Source organism: Takifugu flavidus, chromosome 14 (assembly GCF_003711565.1).
Source record: "Takifugu flavidus isolate HTHZ2018 chromosome 14, ASM371156v2, whole genome shotgun sequence".
Lineage (NCBI taxonomy): Eukaryota > Metazoa > Chordata > Actinopteri > Tetraodontiformes > Tetraodontidae > Takifugu > Takifugu flavidus.
Window position 1 is genome coordinate 932,163 of NC_079533.1, and position 21,729 is coordinate 953,891.

The 21,729-nt window shown below is 47.9% G+C and overlaps 3 protein-coding genes and 1 long non-coding RNA gene across 6 annotated transcripts in view; 1 reads left to right on the forward strand and 3 right to left on the reverse strand.

The window, feature by feature from the left end:
* The window catches only part of uvrag (UV radiation resistance associated gene), a 53,679-nt gene extending 46,038 nt beyond the window's left edge, over window positions 1–7,641 (reverse strand). For all 3 annotated transcript variants that reach the window (XM_057055625.1, XM_057055624.1, XM_057055626.1), the window contains exons 1-6: window positions 7,339–7,641; window positions 5,727–5,844; window positions 5,457–5,491; window positions 3,739–3,900; window positions 3,577–3,651; window positions 3,365–3,450 (exon numbers count right to left, since the gene is read on the reverse strand). In XM_057055625.1, the coding sequence (XP_056911605.1) occupies window positions 3,365–3,450; window positions 3,577–3,651; window positions 3,739–3,900; window positions 5,457–5,491; window positions 5,727–5,844; window positions 7,339–7,443 (581 nt within the window). In that variant the 5' untranslated portion in view covers window positions 7,444–7,641. The remainder of the gene's footprint in view (window positions 1–3,364; window positions 3,451–3,576; window positions 3,652–3,738; window positions 3,901–5,456; window positions 5,492–5,726; window positions 5,845–7,338) is intronic.
* A 139-nt stretch (window positions 7,642–7,780) lies between these two features.
* On the forward strand, window positions 7,781–8,688 carry LOC130538241 (uncharacterized). Its single transcript, XR_008953827.1, has 2 exons — window positions 7,781–8,035; window positions 8,385–8,688. It is a non-coding gene; the product is annotated as an uncharacterized LOC130538241 (long non-coding RNA).
* Window positions 8,689–10,146: 1,458 nt separating this feature from the next.
* On the reverse strand, window positions 10,147–13,013 carry LOC130537637 (heat shock factor protein 5-like). The gene is made up of 4 exons (XM_057054559.1): window positions 11,332–13,013; window positions 11,029–11,250; window positions 10,819–10,874; window positions 10,147–10,602 (listed from the first exon to the last, which is right to left on the reverse strand). The coding sequence occupies exons 1-4, from the start codon at window positions 11,801–11,803 to the stop codon at window positions 10,363–10,365; spliced, it is 990 nt and encodes a 329-aa protein (XP_056910539.1). The 5' UTR covers window positions 11,804–13,013; the 3' UTR covers window positions 10,147–10,362.
* Window positions 13,014–16,025: 3,012 nt separating this feature from the next.
* LOC130537915 (uncharacterized) lies at window positions 16,026–21,409 on the reverse strand. Its single transcript, XM_057055049.1, has 2 exons — window positions 18,719–21,409; window positions 16,026–18,658 (listed from the first exon to the last, which is right to left on the reverse strand). Exon 2 carries the CDS (start codon window positions 18,363–18,365, stop codon window positions 16,224–16,226), a length of 2,142 nt encoding a protein of 713 aa, XP_056911029.1. The 5' UTR covers window positions 18,366–18,658; window positions 18,719–21,409; the 3' UTR covers window positions 16,026–16,223.
* Between the last annotated feature and the right edge of the window lie 320 nt (window positions 21,410–21,729).

Sequence of the window (21,729 nt, forward strand, 5' to 3'; positions counted from 1 at the left end):
AGGAACTGACGGAGCTGAGAGGAACTGACGGAGCTGAGAGGAACTGACAGAGCTGAGAGGACTGACGGAGCTGAGAGGAACTGACGGAGCTGAGAGGAACTGACGGAGCTGAGAGACACTGACAGAGCTGAGAGACACTGACAGAGCTGAGAGGAACTGACGGAGCTGAGAGGAACTGACGGAGCTGAGAGACACTGACAGAGCTGAGAGGAACTGACAGAGCTGAGAGGAACTGACAGAGCTGAGAGGAACTGACAGAGCTGAGAGACACTGACAGAGCTGAGGAGAGACACTGACAGAGCTGAGAGGAACTGACAGAGCTGAGAGGAACTGACGGAGCTGAGAGGAACTGACGGAGCTGAGAGGAACTGACAGAGCTGAGAGGAACTGACGGAGCTGAGAGGAACTGACGGAGCTGAGAGGAACTGACGGAGCTGAGAGACACTGACAGAGCTGAGAGACACTGACAGAGCTGAGAGGAACTGACAGAGCTGAGAGGAACTGACGGAGCTGAGAGGAACTGACGGAGCTGAGAGGAACTGACAGAGCTGAGAGGAACTGACGGAGCTGAGAGGAACTGACGGAGCTGAGAGGAACTGACGGAGCTGAGAGACACTGACAGAGCTGAGAGACACTGACAGAGCTGAGAGGAACTGACGGAGCTGAGAGGAACTGACGGAGCTGAGAGACACTGACAGAGCTGAGAGGAACTGACAGAGCTGAGAGACACTGACAGAGCTGAGAGGAACTGACAGAGCTGAGAGGAACTGACGGAGCTGAGAGGAACTGACGGAGCTGAGAGGAACTGACAGAGCTGAGAGGAACTGACGGAGCTGAGAGGAACTGACGGAGCTGAGAGGAACTGACGGAGCTGAGAGACACTGACAGAGCTGAGAGACACTGACAGAGCTGAGAGGAACTGACGGAGCTGAGAGGAACTGACGGAGCTGAGAGACACTGACAGAGCTGAGAGGAACTGACGGAGCTGAGAGAAACTGACGGAGCTGAGAGGAACTGACGGAGCTGAGAGGAACTGACGGAGCTGAGAGGAACTGACAGAGCTGAGAGGAACTGACAGAACTGAGAGGAACTGACGGAGCTGAGAGGAACTGACAGAGCTGAGAGGAACTGACGGAGCTGAGAGGAACTGACGGAGCTGAGAGGAACTGACAGAGCTGAGAGGAACTGACAGAGCTGAGAGGAACTGACGGAGCTGAGAGAACTGACAGAACTGAGAGGAACTGACAGAGCTGAGAGACACTGACAGAGCTGAGAGACACTGACAGAGCTGAGAGACACTGACAGAGCTGAGAGGAACTGACAGAGCTGAGAGACACTGACAGAACTGAGAGGAACTGACAGAGCTGAGAGGAACTGACAGAGCTGAGAGGAACTGACAGAGCTGAGAGGAACTGACGGAGCTGAGAGGAACTGACGGAGCTGAGAGGAACTGACGGAGCTGAGAGACACTGACAGCTCGTGTAAATAATGAAGGGAAAGGCAGCAGTAATGTTACGGGTGAAACATCAACATTAAGGGGGCCGGTTCAGGGCCCGGGTCCCAGCCCAGGTCCCGGCCCAGGTCCCGGCCCGGGTCCCCTCAGCCACGCTGTTCCCCACACTAATGGCGGCCCCACAGCCGATGCAGACGCCTCCCTTTCATCTATACTGGCGCCAGCGGAGGACATCAGGATCTTATCAACACCAGTCAGGCAGCAACCCACCATTCCAACTCTGAGCCTGGACCTGCTGGACAGTCACAAAATGGGCTCTAGTCCCACAGCCGCTCCCACAATTTCCAGGATTTTTCAGACAAATAATCCAGAACTCTTAAATATCTCCTAATATCTCACAGTTACACAGGAGGAGCAACTCTCATCACGACAAAAGTGCAAGAACACGTTTGTTTAGTGAAAGTTCTGTAACTCCGGACGTTGTTTATTGCTGTGGAGAAGAACCTGCTAGAACCGAGTCTGTTGCTGCTCAGCAGGCCGTCGTGTATCGAGAGACCTGATCAGTGACTGGGCCTGATAGAAGAAGATGAATAAAGGGAGACTTTACAATAGGAACCGAGTCTGTTGGAGCATTAACGGCTTCAGCAACCGTCCAAGAGGCAGATAACGTGATCCTGGGAGTTACGCCCGAGTCTCAATCTGACTGAGGATCTGTGGCACAGACACAACCTGGCTGATTGCAGATCTTCCTCTCTCTATCTCAGATGTGTTGGGCTAAGGAGCACGCATCACCTGCACCATCATCATCATTAGACACACTTCACAGCACAAACAGGAATGTGACCAATGGCCAGCATCCACCAACACCAGTACATTCCTCCTTCTGCTCCTTCAAAGCTGGACAGCAGCAGAGAAGTCGAGTGTGAACTGAAGCACCAGTGTTGATGGAGAAGATCAGCTGGGACGTCCCTCCAAAAGCACAGCGCTAGAAACGGCAGCATGTGCCGAGCTGGCAGCCTCTGAGAGGCATCGCTGCGTTTCAGCTCGATTTTAGTCTTTTTCATGTAAAATCTAGTTGGTTCCTAAAGAGAGGATGTTTGGACGTATTCAGAGTGAACTTTCCCCACGTGGTGGCAGCTGTGGCCCCGGTTACAGTCAGTTTAACTCTTGCTGACGGCAGCATCCACCACCTATTAATGAGCAAATTAAAGCAGCTCAGTCCGTCAACATTCCTGTCCCAGATGGCTCTCGTTTCCATAAGAATGCCAGACAGTTTCACCGCTTCTACACATCCACCGTAGACTACATTAAATTCATTGGTGTCGACGCAAGAGAGGAGATTCCAGAAAGAAAAGCGTTCCTGTGGCGCCACCTATTGGACAAAGATGCTCCCGTTTCCTCTGGATTTCTGTGTGACCCTGACTTTTATCAATTGATGCACCTCATGTAAGGACTGAAGGAACATGAGGAAGGTTGTCATGTGTTTAGGAGAAGACTACAGTGTGACTGTGGATCTGCCGAGTCCACCGACAGACCGTTTAGAGAACAGCAGCAACATTCAACACGGAATCGTTCCAATATAAAGGCTCCATAACACACGTGCCTGCCTGCCTGTCTGCTATTAGCACAAGTTAGCTGGTCAGCATAAAGTGGGTTGATCAAGGAGACAACTGAGATAGGTGGTAGAAATGACCTGTGACATGATGAAAGACCTCCTCCTGGAGGATTGAACCTAATCTTACAGACACAAGAAGCCAGGAAAAGCACTGAAACAATCATTTACTAAGGGGATCTTAAGGCACCTAGACAGTGAAAACAAGCTCCACACACAGAAAGGTCCTCTGCTTGGGTACACGTGTGACAGCATCAGGGTTCCTGAGTGGAGAAACAGTCAGAAGACACAATTCTCACCTGAGCAGAGAGAAAACACTGTAGGAGTTCCTGACCGAACTCTGGTCAACTTGAAGGGAACCGTTTTTCCTTTGCACCAACTGATCCTGGAACAGCCAAACAGAAGCCAAAAGAGATTCAAAAATGATGCAGGATAAAGCTCAGATAGCAAGATTAGCAAGACACCATCCACTCTGATGCTAATGTTCTGGAAAATGGAGCCAAACTTGTACCTTCTGATCAAAGTCAGCTGCATAGTAGCCGTCATTCAGTCCAAATATGATCTCATTTGGATTCCTGGATCGAATCTGTGGACAGAATTAGGCAGGAGACAGTTGAGCTCCACTCAGAGATTTCACTTCCTCTTCAAATCTGACAGTTGCACAAGTGCTGACCTGCTGTCCTGTGTATCTGAGCCCATCTAAATTGACCTTCCACTCTAAAAGTAGCGTGTACTGCTCCTCCTGTCCTCCCCAGATTCTAACAACAAAGCAGGACGCTGACGTGTCCAAAAGGTCTGGTAGCATGCCAAAGTCGAGGCTCCTCCAGGTTGGGTTCTGCCAGCAGAAAAGGGAACAAAGATGAGAGCTGGAACACGGACCTCAGGTGGCTGGTGGGGCCGACGGTGACACAGCAGGGGGATCAGAGTGTTGGCAACGTCAGGATGCTCCTCACTCTAGCAAAACGTTCTGCTACCATTCTGGCCTCTGTTGGGCTTCATTCTGTTCTTACAGGAGCTTAATGAGCGTCCCCACGTGTGAAGGCCTTTATGGACTCTAATGCTAATGGAGGAAGACTTCACCGTCCTCTTAACGCTCAGCGAAGGGAAGCTACAGGAACAAAGTGAGCGGGACAGTTTCCAGCCGCACTGTGGAGTCAGCAGAACGGACGGATGAGCCGGCTGAAATGTTTCAGCAGCACCAGGAAGGGTCTCAGAGAACGGAGGATAAGGAGCAGAGGGAGATCCCGCAGGGCTCCGTGGTCTCAGTGTGGAGGAGAGGCGCCCAGCTCCTCCAGGACTGAGAGCCCAGCTCAGCAGAACAAGGTCTCAGGCCTGCAGCCACTTTAGGTCAAAGGTTGGGCTGAACTGACAGAGACCTTTAGGATATGATAACTGCAAGAGAACCTTTGGGATGACCTGGATTTCTGCATAAATTGGTCAGAAAGTATCTTCAGATCTTCATCCAAGTCCCATCACCAGACTAATGCAGCACAAAAATGACCCGTTTTTATGGAACCCACCATGGGAACGTCCCAGTGGAGGCTGGAAACGTGTGAGAGCCTCTGCGCGTAACAACTGGTCGACCTCCTTTGGCAGCAGGAACCTCAACCAAACGTCTCCTGTAGATGCAGCTCAGACCTGCACACCGGTCAGGAGGACTTTCAGACCATTCCTCTGTCCCAAAGTGTTTCAGTTCCACCGTATTGCTGGGATGTCTGGTGTGAATGGCCCTCTGGAGGCCATGGCCCAGCACCTCAGCGGGGTTGAGGTCAGGACTCTGACTGGGCCGCTCCAGAAGGCTGGTTTTCCTCTGTTGAAGCTGCTGGTTTCCTCCAGTGCTTCGGGTCCTTGTCCCGTTGCCCCTCCAAGCCTCTGCTGAGCTGCAGTTTGCAGACAGATGGTCTTTAGGTTTTCTTGCAGACTGTCTGGAGGAACTTGGGGACTCATTTTTCACTTTGGAAGCCTTCCCAGCTTCACACGGGTCGACGATTCTTGAGGGAAGATCTTCTGAGAGCTGGTTTGTGGACTCCAGCTTGGCTGGCTGCAGTTAGCTCTTGGAGGAGTCACTAGCATGGGCCTCACACGTTTCCAGCCTCCACTGGGAGGTTCCCATGGTGGGTTCCATAGAAACGGGTCATTTCTGTGCTGTATTAGTCTGGTGATGGGACTTGGATGAAGATCTGAAGATACTTTCTGACCAATTTAAGCAGAAATCCAGGTCATCCCAAAGGTTCACATACGTTTATTACAACTGTAGATGCGAGGGGTGGATAATAAATGAGAACAGAACACTGGTAACAGAAGCATTTTGCAGGTGATCGACATGTTCCAGGAGAAGGAAGAGGTCAATTGTGACGGGTTCTGTCCAGAGCAGCACATACATCAACTTACCAGCGAGTCTCGGATGACTTCACTCTTGTAAAAATCTAAAATGACAGAAACAAATGGTGATTAAAAGGGCAGACAGATGCACAAACAAGTGGATTAAATGTTCCCCTGAGGCAGAAAAAATAAATCAAGGTTTTCTAGATCAGATTTAGAATAATCGGGTTAGAGCGGCGAGCGGCTCAGCTGAGTCAGCGATCACAAACGATACGATGTCTCCTCCACTAACGAACCCAGAGGGGGGGTGTGACGGTGGCGGTGGGACCGCTGACACACCTCGAGATATGCAGTCTCCTACACACAGGTGCAGGGTGAAGAACGTGTCCAGCAGCGGGGATCCATTCTTGTTCAAAATGTTCCTGGCAGCAATGCTCCGGAGGTGACGCAATCGTCTCTGTAGACAGAGAGAGGACACACACACACACACACACACCACACACACACCACACACACACCACACACACACCACACACACACACACACACACACACACACACACACTGAGTACAGGAAACACGCTCTAATTTCAGTCTTACACTGGTCATGTGATGGGCATCAACTAGTGGCAACTGCCAAACCCTGTACCTATATACAGTATATAACCAGTGAGCTGACCAGTGAGCTGACCAGTGAGCTGACCAGTGGGCTGGGCCTCTCTCCTAACTCTAAATCGAAGTCATGGGATCCTCTACCAGATTAACTGCCTGCCAGACAGAAACAGTCATTGTTCTCCCACCCTTGAAGAGTGTGAGTGGGTGTGAGTGGAACCCAGGCTGAGATGATTCGACACATATAGAATATGTCTGTCTAGGAAGCTCCAGGTAGTGTTTGACCTGTGGTGTCTACATAACTAGCATCAATTGCACGGTCCTTTTCCCCTCCTAACCCTCCATCTTCTCTCGGACCTTTTGCCGCACCCTAAAACACACGTGGAAGCCTCCAAGATGACACCACGGACGGGCTCGGCGTCATCAGGAGGTCATTGGCTTCCGATGGTGTTGGGGACTGGAGGCTGCTCCGCACCTGTACAACCAAGCCGAGGAAACGGACCTGGTTCCTGGTACCTTCAGACACTAAAAGGTGCTGCAGACACGGATTGGTTGAGCGAATGGTCTCAGCGTCATCGCCAGCAGCCACGTACCAAGAATCCTACCTCGCAGTCCTTCAAGGTCCCTCGTTGTTCGTCTCTGATCCCTTTTTCCTTTCTTTTATGTGTATTTATAGTGACGGTTACAATAAATAGAGCGCATGCTTTAACTTTAGAATAAACTACAGGGGCAGGAGACGTATGTTGAAATGAAGAACTTAATTATAAACTGTAATTAATGCAGACCTGAGCAAAGCAGGTGAACTGAGTGTCACCTACAAATGTAACATGATCTAAAACATAAGTAAGCATTAATACAGCTCAATATAAGAGCCAAGGCGGCTCAGGTGGCCCCTGACATCTTTCATGAATGAATGAATAGATGAATGAATGGCTGAGGATTCAAACGGGCCGCGTAATTATCCTGACAGTTTATCTTTAACAACAGCAGATGAACTATTAAGAGGCTAGTAAACAGGACAATGGTCGCTTGCTTGGGTCACTGCTACAATCATCCGTCCCAAACTCATCATCAGGGCAGAGTTCCGCATGTTTAAGTCTCCACACACACCGACATCTGACAGCATTTGACAGCGAATAGTGACCTTCTAAAGCCCGCGGCATCAGTCAACTACTGGCCACTGGCTGCCTTCCAGGAAGCTGGGTCCCTGCGAGCTAGCACAAGCTAACGCTAGCCTGGCAGGCCTGATGCGCTCCCTCCAACAGCCTCTGTAAAGGTGGGGACCCAGACGAGCCCCACGATGTGCCCACACTCATGGGGGTCGGACACCCCGGACTGACCTGCTGCGACGCCAGATCCACATGCAGAGCTCGGGAAGAAGAGGTGGCAGAGTTGGTGACAGAGGCGGCGGGGATGGCGAGAACCCGACCGATGTTGGAGTTCATCCTCCTTCAGACATCTAGTGGCTCCCCTTCACTCAGCAAAACTCTTCCTCTCCGACATCAGCACGCCGAGCTGCCGCTCGTGTGGTGGTGGCGACCGGCTCAGACCCGCGGGCACCCCGGTGCGCGGCCACAGCTGTCAGCGAGCGGCGCGACGTAAACAAAGTATGCTATGTTGCTACTCGGGACCGGAAGCCGGAAGTCCGTCTCCAAGTGGGAGGCGCGAAATCGAGGAGGCTAATTGGTGTAACCCGACGCGAGCGCGCGTGCACTATAGCTGCGTTGCCATTGGTTACAGTCCCGGAGATTTGTCACAACAGCAAAATACGAGGAAGTGAAGAAGCATGTGACCCACGAGGGTGGCGTAGTGAATAAAAAGTGACTTTAGAGACGATTCCTTTGATCTGTGCCGGTTCTGATGTTGCTGCTGTCCAACAAACACCACATTTGAGTTGGTCACGGTGTTGCGTGGTCACAGGAAACACCCCTGGTCGCCTCGGAGTCCCCTTACTGAAGCTTCAGCTTCGGGAAAAGTGCATCCATCAGAGGGGCATCCCATAATAACTCCACCCGCACAAAACATGACGTTACTAAGGTGCGATAGAAACACGCTACACGGCTGCTACCGTCAATTCATGTCAGAGGGGAGATTCAGCTGCAAATTTCTCATATATTATTATTGTTGTTGGTGGTGTTGTTGTTATTATTATAGACTAAAACACTCGAGTTCCGCTGTGCTGCTGGCCCAATAACAAACAATGAAACTATATTTAGGGGACTGGTTCTAAAGGTTAACATTAATTTAATCCCATTAAAAGGGGAAACTGCCATTAAGAGTAACGTTGTCCAGTAATGTCCCCATGGAATTATGGGTAAATTGTGAGAACATTCAAAGACAAAATATCTGCAACTAGTTGTCGAAAAAATAACCAAATTCTTTTCAGGAGCACATGAGGCATGATCCAGATCATCTGAGTCCGACGTTCTTTTACATTGTTTTATGTTTCACGACTTGAACAATGTCCATGAGGAAAAGCCCAGCAGCCAAAACGAGGTGAAGAACGTGTGATGAACAAAAGCTGGTGATTCTTCTGCTCTGTTGGAGATTAAAATGAGGGTTTCCTCTGCTGAGGCCACCTTTAGGAGCTTTTCTGACTGAAGAATGATCACTATTGTGTCACTATTATCAAACGGTTCTCATATTCTTGTATTATATTATTTGTAACTGTAATAAACTTTGACCTTTGACCTCGCTGTTTATTGCCATTTCCATACATTGGCATTGGGGCCCAATCAAAGCAGCCAAATTTGCAATGGGACCTAAAGAAGCAATAGCCATCCCCCAAACTTCCTTCAACAGCCACAAATGACTGCACGACATCCATATTCATGCACAAACACAGATTCATGGTAGAGTAGCACCACATAGTGGCATCTACAAATGCCCCCATGGTCGGTTGGGGAAATACAAATACTGATTGGCCACAACAGGCCAAATCTTTCTCCTCACCATATCTTCCATTGGTTCACTTGGCCTTACTCATACCCAGGATGTGCACCTAAGCTGTAAAACCACTCCCCAGGACAGGTAAAAAAGGAGACCTACCAGATTTTTGCTTAAATGGTACGTTGCGACCTGTTTGTTTACATGCCCATTTTTGCATTGGTGTTTTGTTATTAAAGCTACTGACCATCAATCTGGCTTCTTTTAAGTCCTTGCATGAAGTTTCCAAATCTTACAAATTGGTGCCATGACCATGGTGTTTCTTTGATGCCAGCCCACAGCTCACACCTCTTCATGATTGCATGAAGCCAATTGTGTGTTTCCCGGTCTGGGCAGTGAACAATGTTGTCATAGAAATGTTCTCAACCCCCTCAGTGTCAGTCAGTGCTGTTGCAATGTCATGCTGGTATTGTTGCTTGTAGGAGGAAACAGCAAAGATGACGCCTTCATGCTAAGGGTTGACTGTGCGGGTACCTCTTGACTCAGGTATGAGTCATACCTGATGGTATCGACATTTTAGATCCAGTTTGCTGATCATGGTTGGTCCATTTATCCCCTGTAGAGATGTCATGGACCATGGGAATTGAGAGGCTCTCTGATTATAGCTGCATTTGCTCAGGCACATTCCAGTGTCTGCTGCTTTTGGGGCAAATATGATGCAGTTCACTCAGGCTGAGGATCCGTCCACTCTCAACAATTTCTATTTTTAGCAGTTGATCTATTTTTTTCCCCTCTTATTTGACACATTTTACAGGTACCTAATCAAGAGTAGTGATTGCTGAATGAGGCGATAGATTCCCTCCCAGGAAAGTTTCATAGTCATTCACACCCAACATCGTGATCATCGTGACCCTGTAATAATGCAAATTACCACCAACCACTAATGTCAGCGTTCAGTAAATGCACACAGCATCTAGCTCTGAGGTTCCTACCAGTTAATTTAGAACTAAAGAAGCCTCTTGGATAATTTTGAAGTTGTGGAATACCTCATCATCTTAAGTCTAGAAAGGTCCTGCCTGAACCACTTTATAAAATAAGGCAGAGCAAGTTCACTTCTGGGAAACTTGGAATGTATTTGGCAGGTTGAAAACTTTGAGATGGAACAGTTCTCTGGTGGAGGCAGGGTGCGCCCGGGACAAGTTGCCAGCAGATCACAAGGCAACCAGAGAGAGAGAGCATTCAAACAACCATTTACTTACAGCTCCGAGTCTGGAAACAGATTTTAAAACTTTATTTAGTCATTCCTGACAGATGGCAAAAAAGGTCCAGGCTTTCGACTACACCTGACCTGAGGGCTGAAATTAAGACTCCGAATTTGCCGGACAGGTTGAGGGCAACAGTTCAGGGACATACTCTTTTGAGAATGAGCAGAGATAAATGCTTTAATAAAACTACATTAATGAACTCTACTGATTTTATCATTTCTCTGTGGTTGTATTCTGAACGTTTTCTCCAGCTTCAGCGACAGTACTGATTGGAGGACAGATGGAGGCTACTCCGTCACCGCTAATGATAGAGATATGTTGTGATACTGCACAGGGACGATTCAGTGGATTCATCTTTAAAACACTCGTGGATGAACGGGGCATCTTCTGCGCAAATGAAGTAACTGGTTCTATGGGATACATGGGTGGAACTGTGTTGCCTGGACATCCCATCTAAAAAAAAGGGTTAGGGTTAATGTTGAATTATTTTATAAGTAGAATTAACCATGTATTCATGTAACAACAGCAGATTTTGTGGTTTTTAGAGGCAAAATGATGAGAACCGTGTCGATGTCCCTATATTTATGGACCCGTCTATATACATAGAGGCTGCGATTAACCATGTTTTCATCTAACAACTGCAGATTATATTGATTCAAATTCACCAACCTGGTAAAAAGTGCAGAAACCTGGAGCTATGGGATCCTGCCGGTACCAACAAAGAGCTTAAAGGAGAAGAAAAATGCATATAGTAAAACTCAGTTTGAGATCTAAAATGTAGTTATCATACAGAAAAACACTGATCAGGTCTAAAAATACGACTGATAATACAACAAATGTACCCAAAAATGCAGACAGGAAGGCAAACTTGGTGCTCACCTGGGACAAAGTGGCCAGGACGGTAGACCATATTAGGAACTCCTGCGTTCAGGTTGGGATACCGCCCAGGAGTTGAATATGGGACTAAGCTTGTAAAATAGTTTGCTTGAGGTACTTGGGGTCTATTGTAGACTCTAGGAGGGCCTCCTCCTTTGTTGCTTCCGTGGATTTCTGGTGTCATGATGAGGACGGGCTTGATTGGCCGCTGATGTAACTTGTCTCCTGCAGAATCAGCAAAAATATCACATCACAACAGAAGGTGATTGTTGACACTTTACATACATTTTCATCTTGAACACTAACCTTCCTGCAAAGTTTCTTCACCATCTTCACATTGGATACATACATCTTTTTTTTCAGTCCTGTCTTTAGGCAGAAATTTGGCTCTCGGGTCAGACTTGTGAATTCTCCGATACTTGGGAGCACTTCGACTCACAAGTGAAAGAAGTTCTGGATTATTTTTCTTGAAGTTAGGATTGAAAAACTGATAAATGTTTGGCTGAATTGCAGGTGGATATGGAGCTTTTTTGAAGCCGTATGCATAAAGCTTACGGATAAAACTTAAGAAAGACATAGTACCAAAAGCATGGCAACTGTTCAAGGTGCTGTTACTGGGAGACAGGACCTGCTTCTCAATACTATACTTATCTATAATGATAACCTCACCCTGGCTGTCCCATACAATGGCAGGGATGTCTGGATCATTGACAACATGCCAAAGATTAGCGGCAAAGTTGTTGGGAATGACTAAGAGTGAGCTTTCTTGGACCTGCATTTTCTGTACAGTGGAAAGATAGAATGAATGAATTTACAAACATTGAAGGAATAAGGAATATTAACCCAAAATAAGTATCAAGATAAAGCCGCTAATTACCTGTTAGTTGAAATGCTTACATTTGAATTACTTTTTAACCTTTTCCCACAGTTCAATGTGCTGGTATATGCTTTTGCCTTTGACGATAATGCTCATTAAAGCCCTCTCATCACAACTACAAAGATCAAAGGATCTAAGCAAAGACATATTTTTACAGTTTTTCATCATTGGCAATGCTTAATTTGCCTTGCAGTTTACTGGCATTAAGGAAAATAGGAATTCTCTCAGGAAATTTTTGATGTCCTTTCCCTATTAAATAAAGGCCTGATTTTTGTTTGTTTTTTTTTTTAACAAAAATGGGTTATTGGCTTAATTATCATATGCTCTGTATTTGCTTTTTTTTCCCCAAACACTTGAAAAAAATTGCGTTGCTGTTGCTTTAATAGGGTGACAATGTTAGAACACTTAAAAACAGCCAGGTGAAAGGTCTCGGAGTGTGGATCCAAGTGCAAAAGGAAGACAGAACCAAGGTATCATAATCCAGAAAAACTAATCCGGGTGAAAAAAAGGCAAACAGGCACCAAGCAGTCTTACATGGGAGTCAAACAAGGACCCAACAGGTGAGAGCTCGAAAACCAGAAGGTGCTGCTTAAATAGGGATGAGGGTTTCGAGTGAAACGTGACATCAGACGAGACAGCCACTTAATGTTAAAACAAACCACTCACAACTAGTGTAGTAAAGGGTAAAGGTGTCTAAAAGCCTGTTTAAGCATGTTCAGGCATGTTCAAGGACATCTGATGATTAGTGTCCGTGATCAATAATTATCCAGACTAAGTGCCTAATCAATGTTTGCTGTTCTCTTTCTGTACGATTGTAATGTTTGCCATTATGCTTACTGGCCAGAATATGTTGTTAATGGCCTGAAAATGTTGATAAGACAGGGGGTCTCAAAGGCGTGGTAAGAGGACAAGAGGTTGTCTGTTTGAACAAGAGATTGTCTGTTTAAAAAAAAAACATGGAAAAGTACATCTAGCCTCTGATAAGAATGATAAAAAATACATAACGGTGGAAAACGGGAAAAATTGCATAATGAGAAGGAGGAGCCCGGGGAGGAGTAAACCCAGGCTCCAAATTGTATAAAAGCTGGAGATTTCTTGCTAGTTTTCAGACTTAGCCCAGGCTACCTCTCATGCATGGTGAATTGTGAATCATCAATAAACCATCATTGGACCGTGAACCAGCTGACCCTGACTCATTATTCGACTTCGTCGTGGCAATCCTGCTTCAACCCATTGGCACTGGCATAGGCATTCAGACTTAGGAAAAGCGTACGTTTATTAAGTAAATAGACAGAGAGGAAAAGCCACAACACTAGGAAACCAAACAACCAAAATAAAACAGGAATTTCACAATAGAACAACAACAAAAAAAACAATACAAAATGAAATACTGCTGGAAATGAATGACATTTGGACTGTGCTTCTCAAGGTCACTTTCAGGCCAAAATGGACCAGATTCTGGAGGGGCTCAAGGGTGACAGCAAAGCAGATGGCATTGTAGTCTTTTGCAAAAGTAAGGAAGAGCATGACAGAAACCTGATGAATCTGATGGAAGTAACAACTGAAACAGGGATTGTGTTAAACAGAGACAAAAGCACAATAGAGCAGAGGATCTCATTCTTTGGTTACATGAACAAAGGCACGGGATAGTTCATCAGCCACCACTTTGAGCAAAAAAAACACCAAAGAAGAGATACACAACAGTCCACACACAGGGGACCTTGGGACTTTACTGGATGGCTCCCACAACCAACAGGTTTTTACAGAAACACTGGTATTAACTAGTCCGCTTTAAGCAACAACATAGTTCTTACCTAGTGGGTAACTGGATTGTTCAAGATTGCTGTAATTTTGTAATCCACTGAACGGACCTTCCATTGTCCACCTGTTCATCCAGGTAAACAACCATAGTTTCCCGAATTTACACTTATCAAGATGAAAAGTCAGGTTAGCTTCAGCAAGCCATTGGAAACTGTTTTTAACCGGGACACATGGTCCGGCCAAGTGTCAGAATACATGACCACATCATCTAAATGCACACTACATTGGAACATCACCCATTACTCAATGCATCAAGCACTGTAATGTGACAGGTCCATTTTTCAAGCCAAAAGACGTCACAGTGTTCCAAGGTTCCGGGTCGCTTGTTTCTTCCTGCAGGGGGCGTGGAGGAGCCGATAATCCTCCACAGCTGGTGCTGCAGGTGGACGCACCTGCTGACAATTTTCCATCAGGAACAGAGCACCCGTCTGCCAGCGTCAGAGTGTTTCATTCTCTCTAACCCTGACTCCTGGTTTGTTCAAAAGAGTTTCCTGGCTAACTTTGTCACTCGATCGAGGTCTCCATGCCTACCTGCGGACATGAACTGCTCGCCGGACTGATCCTCCGCATTGGCTCCACGCTGGACCGAATGAGAGATTCTCCGAACGACCCAGCAGAACCCTGTGCATCTCGAATAAAGTCTCTTTTAGGACACTATTCTGCACTGCATGTTGCCTGCTTTTGGGACAACCTGTTCTAACAGAACACTCTGAGCAGCATGGACCTGGCGGACCAAGACGCAGTGCGCCGCACGTTGGAGGCCCAGGGGAGGTTGCTGGGACAGCATGACCAACTCCTCTCAGATATCTGGGCCTCACTCCAGACACTCAATGCCAGCGTGTCAGCCCTGCTCACTCCGGGAGGGACAGAGCAGACTCTGCCTTCCCCACCCGCGGAGGCTTCGAGGGCAGTTCCTCCACCAGTTACTGCCATATCACAGGATTCAGGAGGAACATGGGGCATGTTCCTCTTCTGGAATGCTATTCTGGTGAGGCTGGTGCATGTGCCAGTTTTTTGCTTCAATGTTCTCTAGTCTTCTACCCCCAGCCTCTGATCACGTTCATGGTTAATCTCCTGTCTGGGAGAGCGGCACTGTGGGCCACAGCGGTTCTGGGGAACCTGACACCCGCTTCCTCCAGCTATTCAGCTTTCACGGACGAGCTGAAGCAGGTATTCGAGCATTCGGTCCAGAGCGCGAGGCGGCCTCGCAGATCCTGTCCCTGCGCCTGGGCTCCAGCTCGGTGGCGGACTATTCAATTCGTTTCCGCATCCTCGCGGCCAGGAGTGGCTGGAACGATGCTGCACTTCAGGGGGTGAAGTCCCCTGGCTAACTTGGCCCAACAATCCAGCAGAGCCTCGTGCATCTTGAATAAAGACCCCCACTGCGTGTTGCCTGCTTTTGGGTCCTGAGACAACCTGTTCTAATACACAGTATATTGACGGGTTGCATATGGACCCAATAGCAGTACACTTAAGCTCAGGATCAATTGGTAAAGTCTTTATTTGATAACAGTAGCAAACTCGGATGTGATCCGCTATTTCAGGAAACAGTCCTTTTTTCAGACCAGTGGCCCAAAAGGAGTCTCTGGGTTTAGGATTAGGGGAAGGGAATGGGCTTACTCTTGGTGGAACGGCCAAAGGGAGGGGTCCAGAGCCAGGTAGCAAGGCAGAGGTACCGATGAGGGGCGAGCGGCAGACAAATTGAGGCCACGCAGAGGAGTCGAAGCCGTGGAAGCAGATTATAGCTGGAGACAGAGGCAGAGTGCGTGGTCGGAGACAGAAAGCAGGTAGGTTTTCCGGGGAACAGGCGAGGCGGGCAAAACGAAGACAGGCAGGGTATGTAACAGGAAATCAGGCAGGAAAATAACGCTGGAAAGTCTTGCATCAAAGCTGTAGAACAATCTGGCAAGGAGTTGAGTGCAGGAGAGGCTTATATGCTGTGATAATTGGGATGAGATACAGCTGAGCTGACAGGTGAGTGGAGTTGGCCTGATGAGGTGGGAGTGGTGACGTCGAAATCTTCAGAAGTGTACTCAGACAGGCGCACGAACCAAGTTCACCACAAATTGAGACCAGAAGCCAACGTTGCTTTTCAACCTTGTACAGGGGGGCTCCGCTCCGTTACAGACACGTCTGCTGTCGCGCTGTCCCGGAGAGAGTCCCCCCACCAGAGTTGGTTCTTTTATTAAACTCAGCACAAGACACGGTAAAAGGCGTTTCCATGGTTACATAGTTTGCATCAGCTACATAGTTTGGCTATATCGAAGCGGCCCTCAGCCTGTGCACAGGTGCACAGCTTGAGAGCCCTAACCCAAACAGATATCACACATTGTTATTCTGTTCTCTTCACAAACAAGCTCACATAAAGTTTCCCAGTTTACCCCAGTTGATCCTTATCACATTATCCATGAAACTACTCTACTTTCATTAAAATAGCTATAGCATAAAATGCAATTCGTGATATTTTACAACAGTCCCCCTGTTGATCTCTAAGTAGAGATCACATCCATCCATCTCGCTTCCAGTTCCCCACCACCTCTTCCTTAGGGGCCGACCGGAGAGGCATTATCATCTTCGGATCGGTGGTTCCCTTTTCTATAGCAACAGTAATCATGCGTACACACAAAGTTCGGATACATGGGATACAACAGCAGCCACACATCATAACAGCAGCTGTAAAAGCGGCTAAAGAAGTAAGTATAGAAAAAATCAACCCTTTCCATCTGCCAAACATCTGGAACATCCAAGAGCCAAGTCCATGATCCACACCTGAGTTTTCTGCCAGTTCATAAGAGAGGGACCTCAGTCCTTCTAGGGCTTTAGTTACGGAGCCGTCCGGAGCCGTACTGTTGGGAATAAAGGTGCAACACATTTCTCCAAACATATAACACACACCCTCCTTCTCAGCCAGCAACATGTCTAAGGCCATTCTATTTTGCATTGCTACCATAGAGGTTGCTGACAGTTGCTCAGCCAGTCCTTCTACCGCATCCCTGGTCAGATTTGCTAATCTTTGAACATTATAGTGCACATAATTTATCCGGTCCACATTCTTATTCGGTGTAATCGGGAAGAGTGCTGCAATAATTGGAAGATTCTCAAACCCAGCCGCCACTTCAGCCAATTTATACTCCTCCGGAACTCCCCTAGGGATCCCTATTGCATCGATATACGTAGGAGATCCTACAGACAGGTCGAACCTAGCTGAGCTCCTCTTCCTTAGGATGTGTCGCCGGCTTCGGGCTGTTAAAGCTGATGATGTTGTGGGACTATTCATACTCATCCTGTTACCAATCAGTGTCACCGGGGTCGCCAGCCTCACCATCGCACACCTTCCGTTTGCTCCTGCCTGCATCTTGGTATGTAACCCCCGCCCACAGTACCAAAATAGTCCTGCTCTAGCTAATGACCCTATCTGAGAGGCATCACCCTTAATTGTCTGATTGCACCAATCCTCCGCAATCTCCCCATATTCCCGCGATCTTCCTGTGATTGAAATTAAGCACACATACCTGTTTGGTTCACCCCTCCGTGGTTTGAAAGGTCCTACAGTGGACTTGTCGCTAATTGGGGGGTAAATTGTAGCCAATTGTGTACAGTTTATTGGAGTGTTCTCTCTGGTTAGTGCCATCATGCACTGACATCCCCAGGTGTCATCAAAATGGAGAGGAGCTGGCTCGGTGAACAAATGTGGCCGCCCTGCCGCGCATGCAATGCATTCCCCTTCGATCTTATCCTTTGCCTCGCTCGCCAACCAATCTAGCCAAACATTGTCAGTTCCCGTTCCTGTGCTTATTTGAATTATGTCTATTGGTTTTAGAGCCGAATAGTTCAATGTTCTTACCCGTTGGGAGGAGTTACTCTCTCTCATGTTCTCATCCTTTGGGGGCTCGTCACCCCCCCTACCCTGTACGGTGGTGGTGGCTTTTAAGTGTATTTTGATCAACCCCATAGGATCATACCCAGTTATGTCAACTCCTAACACAAGATATACAGGGGAAGCTGCGCCCCTCCAGACTGGGGACTGATCCCAGTGTAATGATAACGTCAGTGGGTTGCTTGTTGGGGAGAAATCTCGTTGGAGCTTTAGCTCCCTCCATAGGTGTTCTTTCTTACGAGCTGCTTTAGCATAGGAGTCGCTTCCCGCATATCGTAAAGGGGCTGGTTGCTCCACCATTCCTGTATGTACTCGGACACTACTCCAATCAGAACACCACTTACCATTGGTGTAACCATGGCGCGAGCATGAGAATTGAATAGGACCCGGTTCATAACATAAGTAAACATCATACCCTCTCCACATGGTAGAAGTCCCACGACAGTCAATAACGTCACATAAGTCAAATTGAAAAGAGGTAGGGGCCCCCATCGTATATTCCAATGTGATAGATGCGGGGCACTCTTGTGGTGTGTCTCGCTTGGGTCGTGGATAGTTCCCTTCTCTTAAGGATCTGCTCTTCTGAGTTAGCATTTCACTTCTATAAACATCCACATAAATCAATATAGATGCAAAGATTACAACAGACATGCATATTATCAATAAACCATTCAATGATCGTCTCCACTCCGGCATTCGTCCCGCTGAGCGTTGTCCTGGGTCCAGATGTTCCTCCATCGAGGATTTCTGCACCTTCGCATCCATCGTTGCCGTTGCAGGGAGAGGTTACTAGCACTTCACCTGTTACGCGTTGGGGGTTTCTGACGTCGCAGACCCCTGCTGCTCCCTTTCCCCTCTGCTGTTTTCGGTACTTTGGCACAATGCGAGAGGTGGTACCAGGTGTCTCCCTTTCCTTCAAACCGGACCGCTGTGTCGGTGCGCGCTGTGACTCAATGTGGGCCTGTCCACCTCGGTTCCTGCCACTTCCTCTGAAGGACCTTCAATAACAGGTACTCCTCCCCTATCAGGTCGGGTTTCTCCTGCGGTTCTGGTGGGATCTGGAGAGAAAAGCTTGAACACATGTAGTTAAGTATTTTAAACATTACCTTGGGGTGTACCTCTGCTCCCTCAGTCATGGGGTGTCCTGGTCTTGGGAAGGGCCTTCCATGGTGGAGTTCGAACGGTGTAAACCCGGTGGCTCTGTTTACAGTGTGTCTAATTCTCATGAGGGCCAATGGAAGCGGCTCCACCCAATTTAGTCCCGTTTCCTTCATGATTTTAGCCAATTCTCACTATCCGACGATTCGTGTCATCCGCTACACCCTTTTGTTCCTCTATCATGCTCCGCTGCGCAGCCAACCATCCATCGCCCTGTCCGAACGGGTTAAGTGAAGACAAAGTCGCCGGCTGTTCTAACACTGTCAGCTTAGACATTGCTTAGACATTGCCTTTTCTACCTCTGGCGCTCTGCTGCCTCCAACTGCCCCCAAATGCAGCTCTTGTCCTGCCGCAACTATATTTCCTCCTGTCAACACCGGGTACATTGCTTGGCCTCCTTCACCATGACTCGGAGGTGCGCTTGGTACATTCTTTTCCTCTTTCCCTGCGCTCTTACTCTGCTGATCTTGATCCTCCATCTCATCAACCGCAGCTGCCCGTGCAGCCAGACAAGCATCACGTAGATGTTGTGCCATGCATTTCATTTCATCTGTGACTCTCCATCTCTCTTTTAAGTTACGCTTGTCCCACACACTCGCACTCGTCAACTCCGCATCACATTTATTCTTCTCCTGTTTATTTCCAGTGACAATCCCCCACAGTGTCTGTAAACTTTTTTTGCCATCGTCTAGCCCTAAGAATCTGTCTCCGTACTTGTCCCGAAACATTTTGTTTTTTCATCGCTTCCTCCCTTTCACCATCCGTTGTTTTGGCCAAATGTCGTTTAAACAGTTTATCCAGCCAACTGTCGCAGGGCCCCTCGCCCCCAGTGTTCTGTTCCTCAGCCATAATTCAGACCGCTCCTCCAGAACCAAGAGAAACGTCTACAAATTCGGACCAATCTGTCCAAAAACCAGGACCAACGCCCTCCAAATCCAGATCAAGCTGTCCAGAACCAAATTCGGACCAATCTGTCCGTAACCAGGACCAATCTGTGGTTACTTCTCAGTCAAAACGGCCAAACGCCTCTCTTTACCCGTTTATTTTTAAAATTTCACCGATCAACACGGTTCACTTGACATCATTCAGCACTTTTGGTTTAACAGGCAGTGCTCACCTCTTTAGTCAGGCCTTTTCCGGATGATGCCAAGGACCGGTCGATCTGGGCCTTCGACGTGCGCGCACGTCCTACTCTCCTCTGGAGCAGATCACGTCGGGGTCACCAAATTGTCGTCAAAATCTTCAGAAGTGTACTCAGACAGGCGCACGACCCAAGTTCACCACAAATTGAGACCAGAAGCCAACGTTGCTTTTCAACCTTGTACAGGGGGGCTCCGCTCCGTCACAGACACGTCTGCTGATCGCGCTGTCCCGGAGAGAGTCCCCTCCCCCACCAGAGTTGGTTCTTTTATTAAACTCAGCACAAGACACGGTAAAAGGCGTTTCCATGGTTACATAGTTTACATCAGCTCAGTCACGTTGCACATATTTTGGCTATATCGAAGCGGCCCTCAGCCTGCGCACAGGTGCACAGCCTTGAGAGCCCTAACCCAAACAGATATCACACATTGTTATTCTGTTCTCTTCACAAACAAGCTCACATAAAGTTTCCCAGTTTACCCCAGTTGATCCATCTCACATTATCCATGAAACTGCTCTACTTTCATTAAAATAGCTATAGCATAAAATGCAATTCATGATATTTTACAACAGTGGCTGAAAGGTAAAGTGGAAAACTACTGAGGGCAGGAGGGAAACGGGTGGAGGGAGCTGTGACAATACTGCATAAATTATATTGATCAAGAGTCACAAAAACTGAGATGACAGGGGGCATTAAGGAAACCCCCCAATACCCTTTAAGGAGGTCCAGCTTTGTGATGAAGGAAGCAGGACCAATGCTGTCTGCACAGTCTTCAATGAGTGGCAACAGGAAACAGACACCATGACTGCATCTACCTTCCTAAAGTCAATACAGAAACGGAGCGTGCCATCAGAGCCAGCAGACATAGTGAACTCCAGGGACTGTAATTAGGCATGGCTAACGCATCATCCGCTTTTGCGTTCATAACCAGCCTTTTCACAACAGAAGTGAGGGAAGTGTGCTGTTAGGATAGGGTTAGGATAGGGTTAGGGTTAGGGTTAGGGTTAGGATGGGAGCAGCACCATCCACATCAACATCATGCTGGAAATAAAAGGAGCAGACTTTGCACATCGCATCACTGATTATCAGGCAGATGGGAGTCAACATCAGACAGAAACAGGGGATTTGTGAGCCTACCACTCCTTTGGCCACAAGAGGGCATGTTGAGTCCATCGCCACATGCACGAGCATACACAAGAGAAGCAGGGCTCTCCCAGCTTTGCTGCAGTACCTGAACAGTGTCTCTGGGGTGTGGCGTGATATAACCCTGTCTTCCTGCTTTCAGGAGTGGAAATAACACAACATAATCTGTGTCTCATACCCTTTTTTCTGCCACAAGTTGGGCAGTGAAGGTGGAGCCAGGCACTGGCAACAAAATCTTGCACATTAATTTTAGTGGTGGAACAAGTCACAAACTGCTCCTGCAAGAGGTCTTAAGAAGACCACGCACAATGTGGCCAGACACCAGCTCAGCTGGTCTGGACCCAAGCGACTCCCCATCCCAATACTTGAATCCCCATCCCAATACTTCCCTATGTCACAACAGTACCTCTGCAACATAGGCTTTAGAGTCTGCTACCAGCGCTCCAGTGCCCTGCAACTGTGCCCCCACACTGGGTGCAGTGTGGGGGGCACAGGGACCTGGTTATGGTTAGGTTATGGTTAGCTTGGCTTTCCTGTGAGCTGGTATGTGTAACATCTTTATCAGCGTCTATTACAATGAAAATGTTTTTAGAGAGAGGGGAGATGGGGAGGGTTAGAGGAGGGAAGAGGAGAGAAGATGGGAGGGTATAGGAGAGATAGAGGAGGGAAGAGGAGAGATGAGGAGGG

What these genes read in the sequence shown, in the direction of transcription:
- LOC130537915 (XM_057055049.1), bottom strand. Translation starts at nt 18,365, where the DNA reads ATGGATGCGAAGGTGCAGAAATCCTCGATGGAGGAACATCTGGACCCA.
- LOC130537637 (XM_057054559.1), bottom strand. Translation starts at nt 11,803, where the DNA reads ATGCAGGTCCAAGAAAGCTCACTCTTAGTCATTCCCAACAACTTTGCC. An exon ending in TGAAGAAACTTTGCAGGAAG is followed by an intron (nt 11,251 to 11,331) that starts GTTAGTGTTCAA and finishes CTGATTCTGCAG; the next exon opens with GAGACAAGTTACATCAGCGG. An exon ending in GTTTCTGCACTTTTTACCAG is followed by an intron (nt 10,603 to 10,818) that starts GTTGGTGAATTT and finishes CCTTTTTTTTAG; the next exon opens with ATGGGATGTCCAGGCAACAC.